General features: G+C 39.4%; 1 protein-coding gene across 1 annotated transcript in view; it reads right to left on the reverse strand.

Annotated features, from left to right (window-relative positions):
* Positions 1 to 3,351: 3,351 nt before the first annotated feature.
* cul4b (cullin 4B) overlaps positions 3,352 to 21,550 on the reverse strand; it is a 37,667-nt gene continuing 19,468 nt past the window's right edge. The window contains exons 10-20 of the mRNA XM_057850447.1: positions 17,295 to 17,413; positions 17,020 to 17,212; positions 16,848 to 16,952; positions 16,662 to 16,772; positions 15,341 to 15,426; positions 12,207 to 12,314; positions 12,031 to 12,144; positions 7,192 to 7,297; positions 6,954 to 7,126; positions 6,740 to 6,892; positions 3,352 to 4,841 (exon numbers count right to left, since the gene is read on the reverse strand). Of these exons, the coding sequence (XP_057706430.1) occupies positions 4,746 to 4,841; positions 6,740 to 6,892; positions 6,954 to 7,126; positions 7,192 to 7,297; positions 12,031 to 12,144; positions 12,207 to 12,314; positions 15,341 to 15,426; positions 16,662 to 16,772; positions 16,848 to 16,952; positions 17,020 to 17,212; positions 17,295 to 17,413 (1,364 nt within the window). The 3' untranslated portion in view covers positions 3,352 to 4,745. The remainder of the gene's footprint in view (positions 4,842 to 6,739; positions 6,893 to 6,953; positions 7,127 to 7,191; positions 7,298 to 12,030; positions 12,145 to 12,206; positions 12,315 to 15,340; positions 15,427 to 16,661; positions 16,773 to 16,847; positions 16,953 to 17,019; positions 17,213 to 17,294; positions 17,414 to 21,550) is intronic.

Consider the following 21,550-nt stretch of genomic DNA (forward strand, 5'->3'; position numbering starts at 1 on the left):
TTATAGGCTTCAGCACCCATGAGCATTGTGTAAGTAATTATTGACATCAACAATGGCGGGCTACTAGTTTATATTTTGATTGAAAATTTTACTAAAATTTTATTAAAACGAAAACATTAAGGGGTTTTAATATATAATTTCTATAACTTGTACTAAGATTTATCTTTTAAGAATGTTAATAATGGTAATGCCATCTTGTTGATTTATTGTTATAATAAACAAATACAATACTTATGTACCATATGTTGGATGTATATATCCATCTTGTGTCTTATCTTTCCATTCCAACAATAATTTACAAAAAAATATGGCATATTTTATAGATGGTTTGAATTGCGATTGATTGCGATTAATTACGATTAATTAATTTTTAAACTGTAATTAACTCGATTAAAAATTTTAATCGTTTGACAGCCCTAATATATATATATATATATACATATATATATATATATATACACTCACCAGCCACTTTATTAGGTACACCTGTCCAACTGCTCGTTAACACTTAATATCTAATCAGCCAATCACATGGCGGCAACTCAGTGCATTTATGCATGTAGACATGGTTTAAGACAATCTCCTGGAGTTCAAACCGAGCATCAGTATGGGGAAGAAATGTGATTTGAGTGACTTTGCACGTGGCATGGTTGTTGATGCCAGAAGGGCTGGTCTGAGTATTTCAGAAACTGCTGATCTACTGGGATTTTCACGCACAACCATCTCTAGGGTTTACAGAGAATGGTCCGACAAAGATAAAATATCCAGTAGGCGGCAGTTCTGTGGGCGGAAATGCCTTGTTGATGCCAGAGGTCAGAGGAGAATGGCCAGACTGGTTCGAGCTGATAGAAAGGCAACAGTGACTAAAATAACCACCCGTTACAACCAAGGTAGGCAGAAGAGCATCTCTGAACGCACAGTAAATCGAACTTTGAGGCAGATGGGCTACAGCAGCAGAAGACCACGCCGGGTGCCACTCCGTACAGCTATGAACAGGAAACTGAGGCTACAATTTGCACAAGCTCATCGAAACTGGACAATAAAAGATTGGAAAAACGTTACCTGGTCTGATGAGTCTCGATTTCTGCTGCGACATTCGGATGGTAGGGTCAGAATTTGGCGTCAACAACATGAAAGCATGGATCCATCCTGCCTTGCATCAACGGTTCAGGCTGGTGGTGTAATGGTGTGGGGAATATTTTCTTGGCACTCTTTGGGCCCCTTGGTACCAATTGAGCATCGTTGGAATGCCACAGCCTACCTGAGTATTGTTGCTGACCATGTCCATCCCTTTATGACCACAATGTACCCAACTTCTGATGGCTACTTTCAGCAGGATAATGCGCCATGTCATAAAGCTGGAATCATCTCAGACTGGTTTCTTGAACTTGACAATGAGTTCACTGTACTCAAATAGCCTCCACAGTCACCAGATCTCAATCCAATAGAGCATCTTTGGGATGTGGTGGAACGGGAGATTCGCATCATGGATGTGCAGCCGAGAAATCTGCACCAACTGTGTGATGCCATTATGTCAATATCGACCAAACTCTCTGAGGAATACTTCCAGCACCTTGTTGAATCTATGCCACGAAGAATTGAGGCAGTTCTGAAGGCAAAAGGGGGTCCAACCCGTTACTAGCATGGTGTATCTAATAAAGTGGCCGGTGAGTGTGTATATATATACTTATACTTACCCTATTTGCCTGTGTGAGAACAAGTTGTCGGAAGCCGGATGGCGCAGATATGCTGCCTCGCTTCTGTCGGACTGCCCCAGAGCAGCTGTGGCTACAGTAGTGGTTTCTCACCATCAATTGCAGATTAAAAGAATGCAATTAGACATGTGCCGACCACCGGTTTCAAGGTATACCGTGGTTTAAAAACGTCAAGGTTTTAAAACCGCAAAAAATTTCCCTGAGGTATTAGTTATTATGTCCCAAAAATGCATGGATAAATCCCTCGCTTGAAGCTGTAAGGCTCAACCCTCCACTGGTTGTTGCTCAGTGTCAGTCAGCTGGGCTACACGATGGCTGGAGGAGGTGAAACTCCTGAACATTTTTCCCCATTGAAGAAAACGAAATCGCTTGTATGGGAATACTTCGGCTACAGAAAAGTTACAGACGGCCGCGGTTTAGAGGAGGAGGGCCAAACGACATGTAAAACATGTTGCGAAGGATGGCTGCCGAGGAGGCAATACCTCCAATATGATTTTGCATTTATTCAACATTAAAGGTTGGTAAACACTGTCATGAACTCAGAGTCAACTTCTGTGTGTTTAGTGTGTCTAGTGGTGGTAAAACTTTTCTTCTCTCTGGCAATTATGTGTTGAGTGTGTATAATGTAAACGTTATACGAGTCATACACACGTGTTTTTACAAAAAATAATTTTTTGTTCTGATGGTAATATTGTTGAGCTGTGGCTGTGCGGTTTTTTGCTCACCTAAAGGACTCCTTTTATTTAGAATATTTCAAAATTAAAATTAAAAAAACATTTTTTTAAACTAGGGCTGTAACAATTATCGCGTTAACGGGCAGTAATTAATTCTTTAAACACATTAAAATATTTGACGCAATTAATGCACATGCCCCCGCTCAAACAGATTAAAATGACAGTACAGCGTAATGTCTGCTTGTTACTTGTTTTTTGGTGCCCTCTGCTGGCGCTTGGGTCCAACTGATTTTATGGGTTAGTACCATGAGTGAGCATGGTGTAATTATTGACATCAACAATGGCGAGCTACTAGTTTATTTTTTGATTGAAAATTTTACAAATTTTAATAAAACGAAAACATTGAGGGGTTTTGATACAAAATTTCTATAACTTATACTAACATTTATCTTTTAAGAACTACAAGTCTTTCTATCCATGGATCGCTTTAAGAGAATGTTAATAATGTTAATGCCATCTTGTTGATTTGTTGTAATAAACAAATACAGTACTTATGTACCGTATGTTGAATGTATATATCAGTCTTGTGTCTTCTCTTTCCATTCCAACATTTACAGAAAAATATGGCTCATTTTATAGATGGTTTGAAGTGTGATTAATTACGATTAATTAATTTTTAAGCTGTAATTAACTCGATTAAAAATTTGAATCGTTTGACAGCCCTAATTTTAACATAATACTGATGTTCCAATTTGCTAATGTTTTGAAAAATAAAAATCCTGTTCAATGGAAAAAAAAAACAAGATCTCAAACACATTTTAGAGCCGTAATTGCAATACCGTGAAATATTGGCTTAAGGTTATCATACCGTCAGAATCTCATACCGGCAGATGCCTAAGTCTTTGAGTGTCCCAAAAAAAAACTATATAAAACGTCCACAAAAAAAAAAAAATCTTACCATTCACAACTTGTTCGCGCTCCACCATTTTGAAAAGTAAAAGGTCCACCAATCTCAAAAACTCTGGTAACATAACAAAATCCCTGTTCTCCAGTAGAAAATATGACGAGGCGGAATTCATGTGCAATTTTTGACTCGACAAGTGGTATTTACCATAATTACGACAACACATGAAGGCAGCATTAAGCCCCATTCATTTCCAATGGGGGAAAAAAAGATCCGATATTGAGAGGAAATGACCTGAAAAAGCCCAAAAATTAACAGGAAATGACCAGTGAATCCAGAAATACCCCCAAATTAACAGAAAATGACCAAAAATTGACAAGAAGTGACCCAAGAATGCCGCAAAAAAGAAGAAAGTGTCCCAAAATGAACTCATTGCCCGTCATTGACATTAGTAGATTTCCAAATCATTTAAACTGGACATATTGACTTTGAATGCTTATGTTTAAGAGCTCTTGACGGTGCTAGACGTCCAATCCAATTTGAGCGCGTCCCAGTCAAATTGACCCGAAAATGCCTCAAAAGCATCCCCACGCAATTGCTCCAGAAATCACATTCTCTAATTAAACAGTTATGCTAATCTTAAGCAAAGAACCTAACATACTTGTACAAAGATGTGTTTATTCGTTCATGTCGTGCCCCGATGCAATCGCTTCTCACTTTCAGCAAGCCCCAAAGAAAGTAAAACGGCGTGAAGGACAAAAACAGAAGGATGGTGATGAAATGTTGTGCTTTTGGCATTTAAATGGTAAACAGAAAAATATACATTGGGCAGTAAAAAGGTGAAAACGCCATGTCGGTTAGGTATGGTACAAAACAAAAATACTGAAGCTATAGAGGTTGATGGTGTAGCAGCTAAATAACAAAGAAGTGCTCCGCCTTGTGTTGCCGGTCACAGCTTTGACAACATGCATTTGGCACACACAGTTGAAGTCCAAAATTTTCAGAATTGACTGGGGCCGAGTAAACATTTTGAATGTTTGGAACCTTTTTTGAAGTAGTGTTAGCATGTAAAAGGGGCTGGGCAATAAAGATGGTCAACGTGACTATGACCATATTGTTTGAGAGTGTTAACAAAGAATCTTAAGTTTTAAAATAAATATTTTCCCTCGCTTTAAAAAAAAAAAAAAAATGCAAATGTGTGTGTGCGTGCATCATTTGCCCCATGAGCTCAGAGGCACTGAGAAGTATGGACAAAACTTTCGATTGAGGCGCAATCCGCAGAACCTGACGACCCCTTGACAAACATCCTACGGCGCGGCGTCCATTCAGCTCGTCGGTGGCTTGGTTGACGATGACAATGGGGGGCCGCTGGGGCAAAAAAAGTTTGAGATGGCTCACTTGTGACCATCTGTACCTCTCTCTCTCATTGTCACTTAGTTTTCAGTTTGTTTTCTAAGCCACGTAGTTGTACTGGTTGGGGTTCTCCTTGTCACGCTCCATATAGTCCCTGTCGATGAGAGACTCTATCCTCTTCTTCAGGTCAGCAGGCTGCAGGGAGAAGCAAAGAGGAACAGTTTGAAACAGAGAATGGGAACCTCCGGGTACCTCCCGATACGATTTGAGATGCGAGCTCGCGCTAACGATTATTTCACGACATGGTGATACAACAATTAGCGATACACGGGCCAGGAAATCAATCAATGCTGCTCTGTGATACAGCCATTAAAGGTAAAAAAAACCCAAAAACATCCATTTCTATAAAAATTAATATAACAGTGGCAAATATTGGTCTTTCAAAGAGGGGAATCTAAAAGTGTGTTGCCTGTGAGTGCTTTGTGACAGTGGAGAGGCTCAGTGGTAAGGAAAGAACTTGAGTGCAAGACGTCAAGTCTCCAAACACAATTTGCTACAATAGAGAAAAACAACAGAAATAGACGCTTGATTTTTCGCCAGTCATTTGCCACGTTTACATGGAGCCAAATATTTCAATTACAATCGGAATATTTGTTCAAACCGAATAAATGTGTTCCATATAAACACCTCATTCGGAATGAACAGGCCCAAACCGAATGGAATTTCATTCCGATTCACAGGGGTGGAATATTCCTTTTCCCAAACCGATTAGAAGTAAAATTATATCATGTAAACAGGGAAGCGGAATGGTGTCTGGTTGCGTTCTTTCTGCGCATGCTCCGTACTGACGTGGTGACGTCACTTGGTGACGTAAGTAACGTCACTTGCAACATGGCTTCCAAGCACACGCACAGCGCACCCACACAACTTTTTAAATGAACGGCGTATCATTCTGAAGTTTTGTTTCCACTCGAAAAGTTAAAACAGCAGCTGATCTGACGATCGATCTCCATGTTTTGCAACGTGACGCTTTGTTTTGATTAATCTGCGCATGTCAGACGGCAGTTGTCAAACGTCCTTTCGGAATAAAGGCAGTCACATGTAAACGCTGGATCGGAATAGATGAAGTGACATGTAAACAGCTGATGTGAAATTTCCATTCGGAATGATTTGAATCGGTATGAATAAAAGTCAGCATGTAAACGTGGCTATTGTTAACAAAGCAAGTGCCGCTAGGATGGTTCAACTCAGAACAGAACAAAAATTGAAAAATGCCTCGAGCTGATGCTAATACAAAAAGATAGAGGTTTTCCCCTACATATTAAAGATTGTGGCGCACCGCCACACCTAAATAAAAGCCGCAACGTCTTGCAAATAAGATGTTTTATTTTCTAAAATTTTTAAAGGCCTTTTCAAACTTGCGGCAGCGGAGTGTGAAGAGTTCAGCGGCAACCCATTCATTGTGTATTATAAGGTCCGTAACTATGCACGGCCCCCTTAGTGGTTGACTAAATACTTATTTGCCCCACTGTACTGAATCAGTTTTTTTGGGGGGGGTCAAATATATATAAGGCTCTTTTAACATTTTGGGTTGCCGACCCCTGGACTACGAGATGTAAGTTGTACGTACTATTGCTGCAAGAAAAAAGTCGTATTATTACGTAGGGTAACATAGCAGCTACGCATTTTACGTACATGTACCGTAGCTGAGAGCTACGACATGAGCCTGGCTAATGAAATATTACAAATATATCTTTGCTGTGGTTCTTCTTGGGAACAAAACATGCAATTTTTTGGGGGGTGGCATGACATTGTGAGGCTGTGGTGACTCCGATGCAGCCCACCACCACAGCTTCAAAAAATCCTAGGGGGTACCCTGACATCACTGATTCAATCATTTCAAAGGTAAAGGACAAAGGTAAAGTATACAGGCTAACTGACTGATTAGGGATAACAATACATGGAATGTCCAGTATTGACCAACAGCAAGCTACTGATAACAGGAGAATGAGTTAATCATTTTGAGCGCGTGAAGAAGCTGAGTTTGCGTTGCGGCATTCTTCCCGAAAAGAAAAAAAAAAAGCCTCCATCACCTTGACGGGGAACTTGAGCTGGTTGTACACCTCGGACATAAGAAGGTTATGGCTCAGAGTCTTTCTCATCTTCATGATGCGTACGATAGCGGCGTCGATCTGGTACTGTCGATCCTGGAAGACTCTCTCTGTAGTGCTGGCCTGCTCCTCTACCTGCGGCGACAAAACAGATGGAAATTTTCTACCCTGTGAGCATTGGAAGGACGAGCCGTACCGTCTCTTTCATCTGGATTTGGTTGATTTTGATTCGGAAAAGCCTGTGTTTGAATTCGTCGTTGCAGGAAAACTTATCGCCGTCTTCCACGTCTTTACTTTTGGGGATTTTGGTAAGGACGCGTGCTTTGCCACACGCCAGGGACTGAAGAGTGCGACGCAGCTCACTATCCTCTGTAAGCAACATGACATCTCAATGAACCGTGTTCAAGAAAGAGTTGTTAAAAACCAGGTGTTACCTATTCCTGTGGCCAGTTTAATCTCCTCCAAAGTGAACTCCTCCCCTTCGTTGAACATCAGTAGCACGAGTGTTTGGAAAAGTGACACCTGCAGCTCCTTCTTGCCCTGGTGTGACAAACAGTTTATGTGATTGGATATTGTTAGGGAGAAACATTGATATAAATCAGGGAAACAGAAAATCTGGTCTATAGCAAACTGCACCTCACCGAAGATGCCGCCCCCCACCCAACAGATGTAAATGTATACAAAAATGTCAATCGTTTGTGCTATTTTTGTGCTGTAAAAAGCTTTGTTTGTGCCGCTATTGTTTTTGAGATATTTTCAATTCTTTAATAGGTCAATCTAATGTCAACCAGCCTGATTTTGATTTAAAATGGCTAATAAAGGTATGAATTGTTTGTGCTGTAAAAAGTTTTGTTTTTGCTGACACGGTTTTGTAGATACTAAAGGGAACCCTGGACTGAAAGACTTATAGACCCTACTCACCTACGTCACAAAATGACGTGTCGCTGTATCCGGCCGCCATATTGTCCGTATTTTTTAGACCTATTCTCATTGTTTTCAATTAGTCGTGAAAGTTATAGAGCAATTCATGGAAGCCCCGGTGTTATATGACGCCGTAAACTCATTGGATGCGTTGCATAAAAGGCGTTATGTGGAAAAGCTTCAGTTTATCCATCGCCAGATCCATATTTGATGCCTAAATCGATGTTTTTCGACCCGCTGTCTTCGCAGTCTTTGCCTGACATCTGCTACCCTGATATTTACAACTATCTTGTCCACACAAAATCAGCCTATTCTCACGAAAGTTTGAAAAACTTTAAGAGCTTGGAGGCTTATAAATACTTCGTTGCTGGTTGGGTGAAACAGGTCCTCGTCCACGAAAATTCGGCAGGAATCTATCTTGTGCTCGGGAAGGTGAGTTACGAAATTTTCTATTCAAAATCTTTTGTTCTTGCTAACATCCACTGTCAAGTCTAATGTATTTCATGTCATTTGTCAATGGAGCTAGGGCTTTTAATGTTTATATGGTTTAGCGATAGCACTCTCACTACATACATATATAATCTGTAATAAATATGAAGTGCGATAGCACTACTCCAGATTGTCCCTAGTTGAATGTATTTTTTGGCTTTTGACCTCAATAGTGAAATTGTAAATTAATTGTATGACAACTGTCTTATTATCCCCTTATAATTATATATTTTCAGGTAGTTCATTCACAACGTCTGAGTGTATGTTGTTGGCGATTAACCTAGCAATGATCTTAATTGTGGTTGTCAGCCCAAAACCCTCTAAATATATATATTAAATGCATCTTACCAGATATAAAATGACTACTACATAATCTGTAGTAGTCGTTTGGAGCCCAGTTTTCTCGTCGAATTGCAGCAGTCCATCTCGCTCTCCTCTCTGGGTCTCTCGGAATACGGTAAAACTTCAAGTCTCTCCGTCTAGCTTCTCTGTTTTTGCAACCGACCGCCACACACGACTTCACCATTTTGATTATTAATGTTAACGAGCAGAAAAACACGCCATAATAGGAGGAATTTACGAAGCGCTAATGCATTAACATGACGAGTAGACTGACAACATGGTGCGGGGGCGTGGCTGTGACGTCACGTGAGTAGGGTCTATAGGCTCTAACAAGCCACAATTGTTCTCTTTTACTAAAACGTGTTATTAGAAACACATAAAACATTGCCATTGATTTAAAAATCTATAATATTTAGTACATGTTTTGACCTACAGAGGGCGCCATGTTTTATGCGCACAATGGACGCTCGGAGTGATGACATAGTTTGTCACTGTCCCCAGACGAACAATACGGGGTTACTGCAATTACTTCTAGGCGGCCAGACGTCCAACACATGCGTACATCAGTTAAAAGTAGTGCTGCATCGATTAATTGATTAGCTCGAGTATTCAATTAGAAAAAATATTTGAATTTTGTTGCTTCGAGTATTCGTTTAATGAAAGTGGCGTTGTATTGGTTTATTTTGAAAGTGTTTGCATGTAGTTTTATTGATTAAGGTGGCAACAATGAATATGACATAACTCATTTCTCATGGCTGAAACCAGCTGCTCCCTGTTAAGACTATTGCTGCAATGATTAATCGAATTAACTCGAGTATTCGATGAGAAAAAAAGATTCGAATTAAATTTTGCTGCTCCGAGTATTTGTTTAATTAAAGTGGCGTTGTAATGGTATATTTTGAAAATGTTTGCATTGAGGTTTATTGATCTGGGTGGCTACACTGCCCTCTAGTTGGCCTCATTTCACATGGCTAAATCCAGCTGCTCCCTGTTAAGACCAACATAAGCAAAGTTTTTGTTTGAGCTAATGTTTTTTTTTAATTTTTTTTTTTTTTTTTTTTTTTTTTTTAATTCATTGGTAATGTAAATTATTGGTCTATTTAGCCATTTTTTGTGGGAATGTGTGTCTGAAACAAAAAATAAATAAATAAATGAAGTTTGAGGCTCAGGTATTTTAATTTTTCATGTTCCTTATCTGATTACTCGATTATTCCAACCAACTAGTTCATCAATTAATCGACTACTAAAATAATCGATAGCTGCAGCCCTAGTTAAGACTAACATTAGCCAAGTTTTTGTTTGAGCTAATGTTTTTTCATGCATTCATGATTTAGTTTAGAGGTACATTTGACCGTTTTTTGTGGGAATATGTGTCTGAACCAATTGTTAACTCATTCACTCCCAGCCATTTTCACCAGAGCAAGGCCCTTTGCTCCCGGCCATTTTACTGGATTTTGACTCATTTTGCAAGGCCCATAGAAAACTCTGTTCTATTGCTATATAAACATGGAACCCACCAATAGAAAGATTAGGCTCTCTTCTTTCAGCAGAAAAAAAGTAAGTTCATATCTTTTCCATTCTTTAGAAATCAGCATTAGAAAATAGCTTAGTTTGAGCAATTTTCCAATTTCTGATGAAAAAACAGATAAAATTAGCTTTTTGTAAACGCATACATTTCAAACATAACTCTGACTTTAACACAGCTATTTTTTGCTTTAGTTACATCCCAAACATCTGAATAATGTTTTCCTTTTACAAAATAACATGAACAACCAGACAAACAGAGCTTTTGATAGCAAAGTAACAATTTATTCACACATACCTAACTGAGAGATGACGCTTGGTGGCCGCGACAGCGGGTTAAACTTTTCCCTCATTGCTGGCTGTCTTGTAAAGATGGATTTTTTTTTTTGTCTTTATTTTGTGGTGACCACTGCCTCGTTCGCCTGGGGAACTTGTGTTCCTAGGGAGGAACTGGTTTGGCCGTGCGCATTTCCGTGCGCGAAACTGGAGGGTACGGGGGACGCGAGCGGCAAGCCTGCGGAGCGGGCTCTGCTAGGCGAGCAGCACGGTCACAACTACGCTGTACTGGTTTAATCGGGTTGGCGGGGTGTTACCAAATGCGCTACTGCCCTCCAGTGGCTAGTTTTATTGCTTTAAAATGGGTTTTGAGCTTTGTGCATTCTAGCTAAGATAAATGGGAACCTGTACATGCCGATTGTGGAGAAAAAAAAAAAACGCAAAAATACGTTTTTGGGAAACTGAGGCAATTAAAAATAGAACGTATTTATACATTTTTGGGAGCAAATGAGTTAAGAGCATTGAAAAAATTTTTAAAAAATTAAAAAACTTTTGCATTTTATAGCATTTAAGCTAGCAGACGTTTTCTGTGTAAGCTAGCCAATTGGTCTTCTGTTGTACATAGATCATTTTTGAAAAATATTTTTTATACCGTTTTAGGCTCAGCTCAAGTATTTTAATTTTTCATGTTCCTTATCGGATTACTCGATTATTCTAACTAGTCCATCGATTAATCGACTAGTAAAATATTCGATAGCTGCAGCCCTAGTTAAAGGTTGCGAGTACTTACTGTTTGTGATTTTATTGAGTCTTTTATTACTTTTTCATTGGCTCAAAATACTTTTTGCATGCGTTTCCCTTTCATACTTTTAAGCATTGTTTTCTTGTGGTAGCTTCAAAAAGCAAGATTGTTCATCTGTTGACCACATTCATCACATAGCATATCTAAACCACACTTATTTCAAATCACTACGTTGCAGTATTTTCTTAAGGTAACTTTAGTATGTTCTGTCTGTATGCATAATAAAAAAAAAAAAAGTTGAAAACACATGGTAGAACTTTGGGTGTCAAATTCACCTGTTCTCGGACATTTCACCGGTGTAGCACATTTTGGCAGAACACCCCCCCCACTACTCTTGCCTCGTCTCATTCCGCCTTTCCCGTTCATTTTGCTTTTGCTGCTGGTTTTGTAAACTATCGACAGCGCTTTCATGCTCATTAATGTTCCTCTCTGGTTCAAATTGAAAGGGTTGAACAGATGACATGTTTATGTCATACTCTGGAAGCCCGGCAGCGTAAACATGCGACGTCACCGCCCTGTGACATCAACAACAACGGCGACCTACTAGTTAAGCTAATTTTAGAAATTGTATAAAACCGAAAACATCAAGAGGGTTTTCAATATCAAATTATTTTATCTCATAATGTTTATCTTTTAAGATTAAAAATTTAAGATAAGATTTAGAATTGGTCAAGTGTGTTTAACTTCAGAAGGCAAATGTAGCATAACAGTTTAAAACAACTTCAATTTTACATTTTATCATAAAACAGCAAGGAACACCTCGATGTTAAAAGATTGCTAAACAAGTGATTTTCTATATCCTCATTGGAGGACAAAATCGATGTTTTTGTGCAATTCTTGCTCTTTGAAACTGTTATAGTCGTTTTTGACAAACGAGTTTGTCTATTTTCTTCAGTATTCCAAGAATTAAAGGATTTACCTCTTTAAATTCTGCTTTTAAGACACAGTGACCAAGCGTTGATTGCCACTGTAACTTCCTGCCACTGTGTTTGCCCAGGTAGAAGGTCTTAAAGATCTCTTGCAGGCGCACCATCTGTTGGAACAGTGACAATCGGTCGGAGGGGGAAAGAAAAAACATCTCCACAATTTGCTCACCTCAGGAGGCAGATGCACTTCCATGGGGATGTAAGTGGGCCAGTAGCCCATTGTGAGGATGTTTACAGTCAGTTCAATGTTCCCAGGAATGTTTTGGCACTGCATATACTGAAAGACATAAAACAGTTTGGTCAGGCATGTGTTGTCTTCCTAGTTCAGAAGAGAACACTGTTCAGTAATTTAAGACCAATATTGATTTGATGTCAGAATTAAACTATTTTCGACACGTATTGAGGTCTACAAATTGGCCGAAGTCAGGCTGGCTTGCCGGGCTAGGGAAGTCACCTTTTCTGATTCTGTACTTAAATCTAGTACAGGTAGTCCCCGGGTTACGGCGTACCCCATTTGCATGATTTTGACTTTACGACGCCGGAATCTCGTCTGCCATTCTGGCTCGTCGTTATTATTATTTTTTTTTCCAAAGTCGCGTAAACAGTTCCTATGTCAGGATATCCTCCTCCTCCAGCAGCGCTGCCGCCATCCAGCAGTTCCTGATAGCGTCAGGTCCCACTTCCTTGTTCTCATGCTGCTGCTGCTTCTCACCTGCCGCAGACTCCTCTTGCAAGTAACGATCCGTTTTTTGGGAACAATGGCGACTTGAGCGGCCATGATATCGCCCCTCTCTCGCCTCCCAAGTCTTTACACAGCGCCCTTTTCTCTCAGCAAGGCAACTCACTCGCGAGTCAAGCCCGAAGTTTTTTTTTTTTTTTTTTTTAAAAAGATTGAAACTGAAAATTGAATATAACGGGATTTAACACAACATACCTCACAGTATCTTATTTTTTTACTTCATCTAAATTATCTGACGTATAATACATGTTTTGGACAGTTATTTTGAGGTTTAGGGGGCGTTTGGGGGTTCTTAACTCATTTGCTCCCAAAAACGTATAAATACATTCCATCTTTAATTGTTTCAGTGTCCCAAAGACGTATTTATAAGTCTTTTACGTTTTTTTTTTTTTTTTTTTTTTTTACAAGAGACATCTGCGGGTTCTGATTCAATTTAGCTCCAAAGCTGAAAATCCATCTTAAAGCAATAAAACTGGCCACTGGATGGTAGTAGCACATTTGGTAAGACCCGCAGCCCGATTCAACGGCAACGAATCGCTGGGTCGCACGGCCGGGGCGCCGGCGAAAGATGACCGAATGGAGAACATCCTAGAGGACGCCCGGGATGCCAGGCGCTGGACGACCGAGCAGAACGCCTGGGACCACCAGTGCAGCGGACGATGCCGTTTAGTCCGTGCTGATCGCCGAGCAGACCCCGCAGGGACTCAAACAAATCCAGACAGGCGGCGATGAGGGAAAAGTTTACCACGCTGTCACGGCTACAACAGCGTCATCTCTCAGTTATGTGTAAATAAATAGTTACTTTGGTATCAAAAGCTCTATTTGTCTTTTTGTTTATGTTATTTTGTAAAAGGAAAACATTATTCAGATGTTTGGGATGTAACTAAAGCAAAAAATAGCTGTGTTAAAGTCAAACGTATGTTTAAAATGTATGCTTTCACAAAAAGCTCAATTTCTCTGTTTTTTCACCAGAAATTGGAAAATTGCTCAAACTAAGCTATTTTCTAATGCTGATTTCTAAAGAATGGAAAAAGATATAAACTTACTTTTTTTGCCTTCTGAAAGAAGAGTCTAATCTTCCTTTTGGTGGGTTCCATATTTATATAGCAATAGAACAGAATTTTCTGCGGGCCTTGCAAAATGAGTCAAAATCCAGTAAAACGGCTGGGAGCGAAGGGCCTTGCTCCGGTGAAAATGGCTGGGAGTGAATGAGTTAAAGGCTCAATTCTAGAGCTGTCCCGACTAGTTGACATCGACAATGTAAATGCATCAACGAGCACAACATCTCGTCCACGGTTAAGGGCTATATATATGCATAGAAAGTTGGGAATGGCGGACTCTTGGAATGCAAGCGGGGAAAGCAGCACACAGACCAAAAAGCAGACCAGTGGCCGAAGCATGGATGTATTTCAGTGAAATAAAGGAGGGTGTCACTGCCGTGTGGAGCAGGGCGGCAGCACATAGGCCATGAATGAACACCTGATGCGCCGTCACCCAGGTATAAAATATTGGAAGACGACAGGAGACAACAATCTGCCCGATTGAAGTTGCCTCTATTTGCCTCTTACGACCGACTATTAGGGGCTAATGTAGCTAAATAAGCAGCTAAATCTCAGTGGGTATAGGAATCGTAGCAATAAACTTACAAACAAATAATATACTGTATGCCGTAAGCTTTATTTATGTATTTTTTCGAAAAAAATAAAAGAATCGGTAGTGAAAGGGCAAAGGTGTTTCAGCTAATTAGTACGATGGAGTGTTAGGGCTAAATAAAGAAGATGAAAAAAAAGGACTGAGATTTAAGTCGTACTGTTGCTACGAGAAAAAAAAACAACATCTTATTACATACGGCTAAGCCGCTACGCACTTTACGTACACGTACCTTAGCTGGGAGCTATGACATTAGTATAAATTCTTCTTTAGATTATAATTTGATGTAAATGAGCCAAAATATAAAGGATTTCCTTATTTACGAAGCAGATTCTAAAATATTGACTCAGAAGATGCACAATATTATTCCGATTCACTATTACGTCACTTACGTAAAACTATGTATAGCTACTACATAGCTAGGAGCTAAGACACAAGTATAAATTATTCTTTTGAAAATAATTTGCTGTTCATGACCCAAAATATTAAGGGTTTCTTTATTTGTAAAATAGATTCTAAAACCCAAGATGCTTTCAAAATTGTTGATTTTAATGGAGGTGGCAACGCGCTACGTAAAGTACATAGCTGTTTACTTAGCTACATTAGCCCTACTTAATACGACATTTATTCCTGAAGTAATAGTACAAGAAAAAAGTCATACTATTGGTGCGAGAAAAAAAAAGTTGAATTAATAATACGAGAAAAAAAGTAAAATCAATAGCAGGATTTATACGATTGCTTCATCGAGCTCCTAGCTAAGGTACATGTACTTAATGAGACTTTTGTTTTTTTCCTTGTAGCAACAGTAAGACTTTAACCTTGTTGTCCTTTCCCCTCCCCCTTTCTTTATTTGGTCCTAACACTCCGTCGTAAATTAGTCACAGGCAACAACTGACAATCTTGTAGATTCTTACCTGTTTGAATTGTACCATGATATCTTTCGAAAGTTCCATATCTTTGAACATCCCCTCCAGTTTGCTGGTGAAAGCGGCTCCACATTCTAGGGTAAAAAAAAAAAAAAAAAAACAGCCTTCATTTACCCTCGTTCTCAACCGCGTAGTACCGATACCATTTTTTGGCTCCAGATACTAATTCTGCAACCAAATCTTTTAATGCTAATTACTGCATACTTCATTGTAAAGTAAAAGCTATCATGGCTTGGTCAGACGTTGCTGAACTCATTGAACGGCGCTAGGCGTCCAATCCTTTAGAAGTAGGAGGGTTGGCAGCGAATGTTCATTCGCTGCCATCCCTCCCACTTCAAATGGATTGGGCGTCTACTAGTGATACTGGTGCACGATAATTATTGGTCCGATAATAGAAATTATGACGTCATCCCGATAAATCCAATAACATTATTAATAGGACCGTTATTAACCGTAATTAACATTATTAATAGGCTTTACAGTTTACAGCACACCCTAATATGGGAAATCAGTTGACCATTTGCGGTGCATTGCTGCTACCTGCTGGTCAGAATAATTCACTGCATCTACTTTTTGTTACAGTAGTTTGGTTCATTCACTTACACATTGCGATGTCAAGCGGTAAAATTGACAATCTTGAGTGCTTTCTGTTGCGTTTCTGCCTCGGAAATATATGTCTGGAAGTATTTTATGTTTACTATAACATATGGATGTGCATTATATGTTTACTTCTGTGGTGAAGGGTCATATGCACAGAACTTCTTAAGTTGTCGTGTTATAGAAACCAGCAAATACTTTAGTAGCTCAAGCTAGTGTGCTATGCTATACATATAATAGTTGTGTATATAAGTGTACTGTGCAGTATTTTGTAAATTGAGGATTGAATATGTATTTTTCTGTTGTACTTTCACAATATTAAGACGAGTGTCTTCCCATAAAAGCAAGAAAAGACCAAGCCTTGTGGTTTATGGAAGTGCATTCATTCTTAGCTGGCTGTCGGGCAGTGCAGAAGTGAAACTCACTGTTTTGTTCATGTCAATATGAAAAATCTATTGAGATCAAAGGCAAATCTATGTTGAATCCACCGCTTTTTTTTTTTTAAAACCTCCATGTGTTCAAAAACTCAGGTTATACATTAAAAAAAAAAAAAAAAAAAAGGTCAGTTATCGATATCGGTATCGGTTACAAAAAATGGATATCATGCGTCCCTAACTAGTGATAAACTAATTGGTGGGAAGGTGTGTCCTAATTTAACTAGTTCTTAAATGTTAATTCAACAGCTTTTCCTGTTTTTTTTTTTTTTTTTTACCATGTTTGAGTTTGGACAGCATTGACTTTTCAGCATCCACAGAAGCACTTTTTCCAACCAGTAACCGCTTGGCTAGATCCTTCTTGTAAAAGGCCTCAAAAACATCTTTTCCTAAAGGAAAGCAAAAACATTAAAATGAATCGGGAATGACCACAAGTGAGGAAAAAAAAAAAAGCTGAATATTACCATAGATGAATCTAAATATAATCATGATCTTGTCAAGCATCTTTTCCAATTCTTCATCTGTTGCCTCCTTGTTACCAGCTCGCAGTTTAGAATCCACATGTTTGGCTGGATTAGAAACGAGAGCAAAAGTTTAGGGAAGAACGACTTTAAAATAGTTTTTAAATAATCTTACCTATGAGCTCTGCAGGCTTATTTGGTCGCTTGTTAATGAAGGTCTCAAAAGCCTCTTTCATAGCATTCACAAACTTCTCATTCTTCATAAAGCACACGTCAATGATGTGGTCCACCTTGTCTTTGAAGTCCAGCAACTCTTGCACCATTGTTTTGTCTTTTTCAGGGTTGATCACGATTGTGCTTCCGAAAGCCTGAGAAAGTCACGAGAATGAAAATCTCATTTTGCAGAAAAGCTCTCCCATCATATTTTCTAAAATACTAACACAAATGTACCTTTATGTACTCTATCCAGTGTTGCAAGAGGACCTGAACTCCACCTCTTACTCGACTGAAGAGCTGATATAGGAGAGACAAATCTTGAATCCTGTTTTCATCCAACAGGTGCGTTAGCCCTGGAAAACAAAGACGTCGGTGCTATTACAGGCTGAAGGCTGCCCTCTCGTGGCTAAACTCGTAACCTAATGGCAACAATAATTCTGCACTGCTCTCTACTGGAAAATTCCTGACCTACAGAAGAACTGCATTCCACTGGCCAATTTCTAAAGCCTGAGTTTTTGCTTCTGCGTTGCGGTGACGGCGAAGCTACTAAGGCGTCAATGAGCATTCGATAGTTCTGCGGCAAGGGAATGTGTTGCTCTGTAATTCACTGCCAAGCCACTCGAGGGGTGTAGCACTGTGTTTATACGATTTGGGGGGACTCTTGTCAACTTCAAGAGTTTTCTTTCGGTTACACAACAATGCCAACATTGATGGAACGCTTGAATATGGATCTTCAGCTCATCAAGATCCACATTGAACAACAAATGTTGATCATACTGTAATGTCCGTAACTATGCGCGGGTCCTTTAAGAGGCGATCAGACTGGGGAGTGGTGACGTAGCGGGAAGCGAGGGGAAAGAACGGGAGAAAGCGAAAGTTAGCGGTTGCATGTGACGGAAGCCCGCTATAATTTTATTTATTTTATTGCTGTCACAATAAAGTAGGGAAAGCCATCATCGACTCCTCTCCTTCTTCCTCCCATCCGTTATCATAAAAGCACCGAGGCACGGTCAACCAGTGATGATGTATCAAGTGTGTGAACTGTTGTTGAAAACTAAACATCAAAACAACTCTTCTGACACCAAACCAGTACTTTATTCTTTATTTACTTGAAGTGTGAAATGTAAATGAGTCACAGACTCACAGCAAACATATGCATTATGTACACAATAAATGATGAAGTGCACCAACCAAAAATACGACATAAAGTGATAAAAAGCTGGCAGTATTTGGCCTACTATGTCACCGCTGAAGGTGGCCATTTGCTTCCATACACACACACATAATTGTCTCGGTGATTCTTCCATTTTTTATGAATCGCTGACCTTGCCATTTGGCAATGTTTATAACGTCTTGACGAGAAATTGTACAAGTTGTCGTACTTGCTCTTCGATGATACTCTCGTTGGGTTAGTCCAGTACTTCTCAAATGGTGGGGCGCGCCCCCCAAGGGGGGCGCAGAGCGATGCCAGGGGGGGCGCGAGTGACCTCGGGGAACATGCTTTTTTTTTTTTTTTTTGCCGTACTAGAATAAAGTGTACTTGCACATCCACTCCGTGGGTGGCAGTGGCGCTCTCATTTTCAATGTGCGTGCAGTATTTTTGAAGTAAGCAAGAGCACACGGAAGAGACTCATGCAGAGCTGGACTCACGCAGCGACCCACTGTCTTCTTCGGTTCTCACGTGTCCGGCCGAGAAGTGCCGTTTTCGGCTTGGGATCGTCACGACCACCGCCCTCACCTACGGTTCTCCCTCGGCCGCCGAGAATGCGCTTTTTTCGGGCCGTTTGCCTTTGACTTTTAATATAGTGGGAAATGAGGAAAGACCACTGTTTACTGAGTCTAAAAATGATTATAGCGGAGAAGCCAAATCAGTTAAGACGCCACTTAAAGACATTAGACCTCAATCTCATTGATAAGCCGCTTGATTGTTTTTCAGCGAAAATGTGCCGAATATTGCCAATTGTCACAATCGTCCCGCTTTGTCAGTGTTATATCAGTAAACCAGTGAGCACTGTGGTGAATCAGCGAAAATAAAAACTTTCCTTCTGTCCAAAGACTTTTTCCCCCCCTTCTATTCAGTTTTGTTTTTTTTTCGGTCAAATTTTTTGGCATGTTGTCCTGAAGAGTAAATGTTTCTAATCAATTTGAATTTGTTATTATTTACTGATTTTATTACATTTTATTTTTCAGTATCAAATGGTCAAAAATGTACCTTGAGTGTATTTTTACAGTTTGGATGTGACTTTTTTTTTTTTTTTAACTTCAGGCAAATTGATGCGCGTTAAGTCTTTTCTGTTACAAGCAACACAATGTTAAAAAAGTTATACTTTATTATAAGTTGATCTGTTACTTTTTTTCTTTAATAGAAAAAAAAGGACACAATGGCGTACTTATAATAGTAATATAGACGAATGATACTATTTACAGTGGTGGCAGAGAGTTGGGGGGGCGCGAAACATTTACGTCTTCCTTGGGGGGGCGTAACAGAAAATAATTGAGAAGCACTGGGTTAGTCCATTTTTGGATGTAGCAAAACAATGTTTAAAAATGGCGGTGATTTCGCGCTGAACCGGCAACAACAGTCTGAGCATCCAATCACAGTCCATTTGCACCACGTCACCAAGCGCTGACACGTCGACCAGTCAGAAAATTGTGGAGATTTCACGTCAGGCTACGGCGAAGGGTCGTAAATCGGGTCTGCCGCAGAAGCATAAGCCTGTCGCAATATGCACTACATTCATTTATATGACGAGGACTCACTTTGTTTTATTGACTTCTGGGTATGTTTGTTTTATACATCTCAGTTTGAGTGACCATCATTCAATGGAGGGAGGCGGACAGTGAGCGAGCAGAGTGGGGAAGACGAAAAGGGACGGAAAATCCTGATTTCCAAGCCAAACACCACAGCCCCGGTGTGGGAATATTTTGATTTTAAACCAAATGAAAATGGCGAGGCAACCAAAAAGGATGAACCAGTCAGCAAAATTTGTCTGGAGGTTGTTTCAACAAAGAGGGCCAACACAACAAATCTACATGCTCATTTGAAACCCCATCACCCTCTTTAGTTTTCAATGCTTGGTAAGCAAAACTGTATCGAAACAAGCGGAGCCTTCCTCGTCACGTCAATCGACAATTACAGAGGTGTTCGCTTGATGTGTGAAATACAAACGAGTCCGCGCAAAGTGGCGTTCCCTCACGGAAAGTGTAGTCCGCTACATTGCTGAAGAAATGAGACCGTTTTACCTCTGTTTAATGTTGTTCGATACTTATTGAAGCCCTTTTTTTTTTGTTACTGCTACTTAATTACTTTATTTTTCTCTGTTGTTGTTGAAGTGCAATTGTTCGTGTTACTACAACTTTATACCTCTGTGCCTGAATGCTTAAGTTATTGAAGTGCAATTTTATTTTTTCTTGAAAAACATGTTATTTATCCTGTGTGGTAATAATATTGTTGTCTTTTACTTAAAAGAGGCATGGTCTATTCTCTATTGTTTTTGGTTTTGATTTCTTAAAAAGTATTTTTGAATTTAAGAGTAAACATCCATTGCGTTTAAATTGGTGCATTTGATGTTAAATAATACAATAATTAATTATTTATGAGATAATTTATCGCCCACTAACTACTTGTATATTTCCGCATTTAGTGTGATTTTTGTACTTTCAGGATTGGCTACTAAATTTGACAAAAACATTTATTCATATTTATTCACATATTAGCCGCAGGGATTTTCACACCTAATGACTGCTTTTGTCGTGATACCAACATTTTCAACTCGTTAGAGATACTAAAAAAAAAAAATACTCGATACGACACCAACATAAAATGTTTTTTTTTTTTTTTTTTTTTTAATGAACTCTTTCAGTGCCATTGACAACGATAGATGTCCCACCACGTGGCTCTTAAAAACTCAAAACTCTTTAAATGAGTTTAGCGCTAGTAGACGTTTGAACTGGGAGGGTGGCAGCGAGTGAACCCTGCCACTTCAAATTGATTGGACTGCTACCGCCAACAGAAATAAAATATATTTAAGCAATCTGGTGCACTGCGCACCAGATTGTTTCTAGTGCGCACCAGAAACAATCTAACATTCTAGCTCTATTTAAGCTTGCGGACTTTTGTTATGCCAGTTTGCCAATTTTTGCATTGTTGCAATTGGCTAACTTGCATAGCAAAGGTCTGCTAGTTTAAATGCTATACAGTGCTAATGTTTACAACAATTAGCTATCTTGCATAGCAAAAATCCGCTGGCTAGCTTGCATAGCAAAAGTCCGCTAGCTTAAATCTATATAATGCTAATGTTTACAAAAACTGGTTAACTCGCAGAGCCAAAGTCCGCTAGCTTAAATGCTATATAATGCTAATGTGTATCAGAAAGCGCACTAGAAACAATCTGTGCGAACCAATTTGTTTTTAGTGCGTACCACATTGCTTAAATTTATTTTATTTCTGTCGAAGTTCCTTTAAAGAGCATACGACACCAGAAAAAAAG

Source organism: Corythoichthys intestinalis, chromosome 11 (genome assembly GCF_030265065.1).
Source record: "Corythoichthys intestinalis isolate RoL2023-P3 chromosome 11, ASM3026506v1, whole genome shotgun sequence".
Lineage (NCBI taxonomy): Eukaryota > Metazoa > Chordata > Actinopteri > Syngnathiformes > Syngnathidae > Corythoichthys > Corythoichthys intestinalis.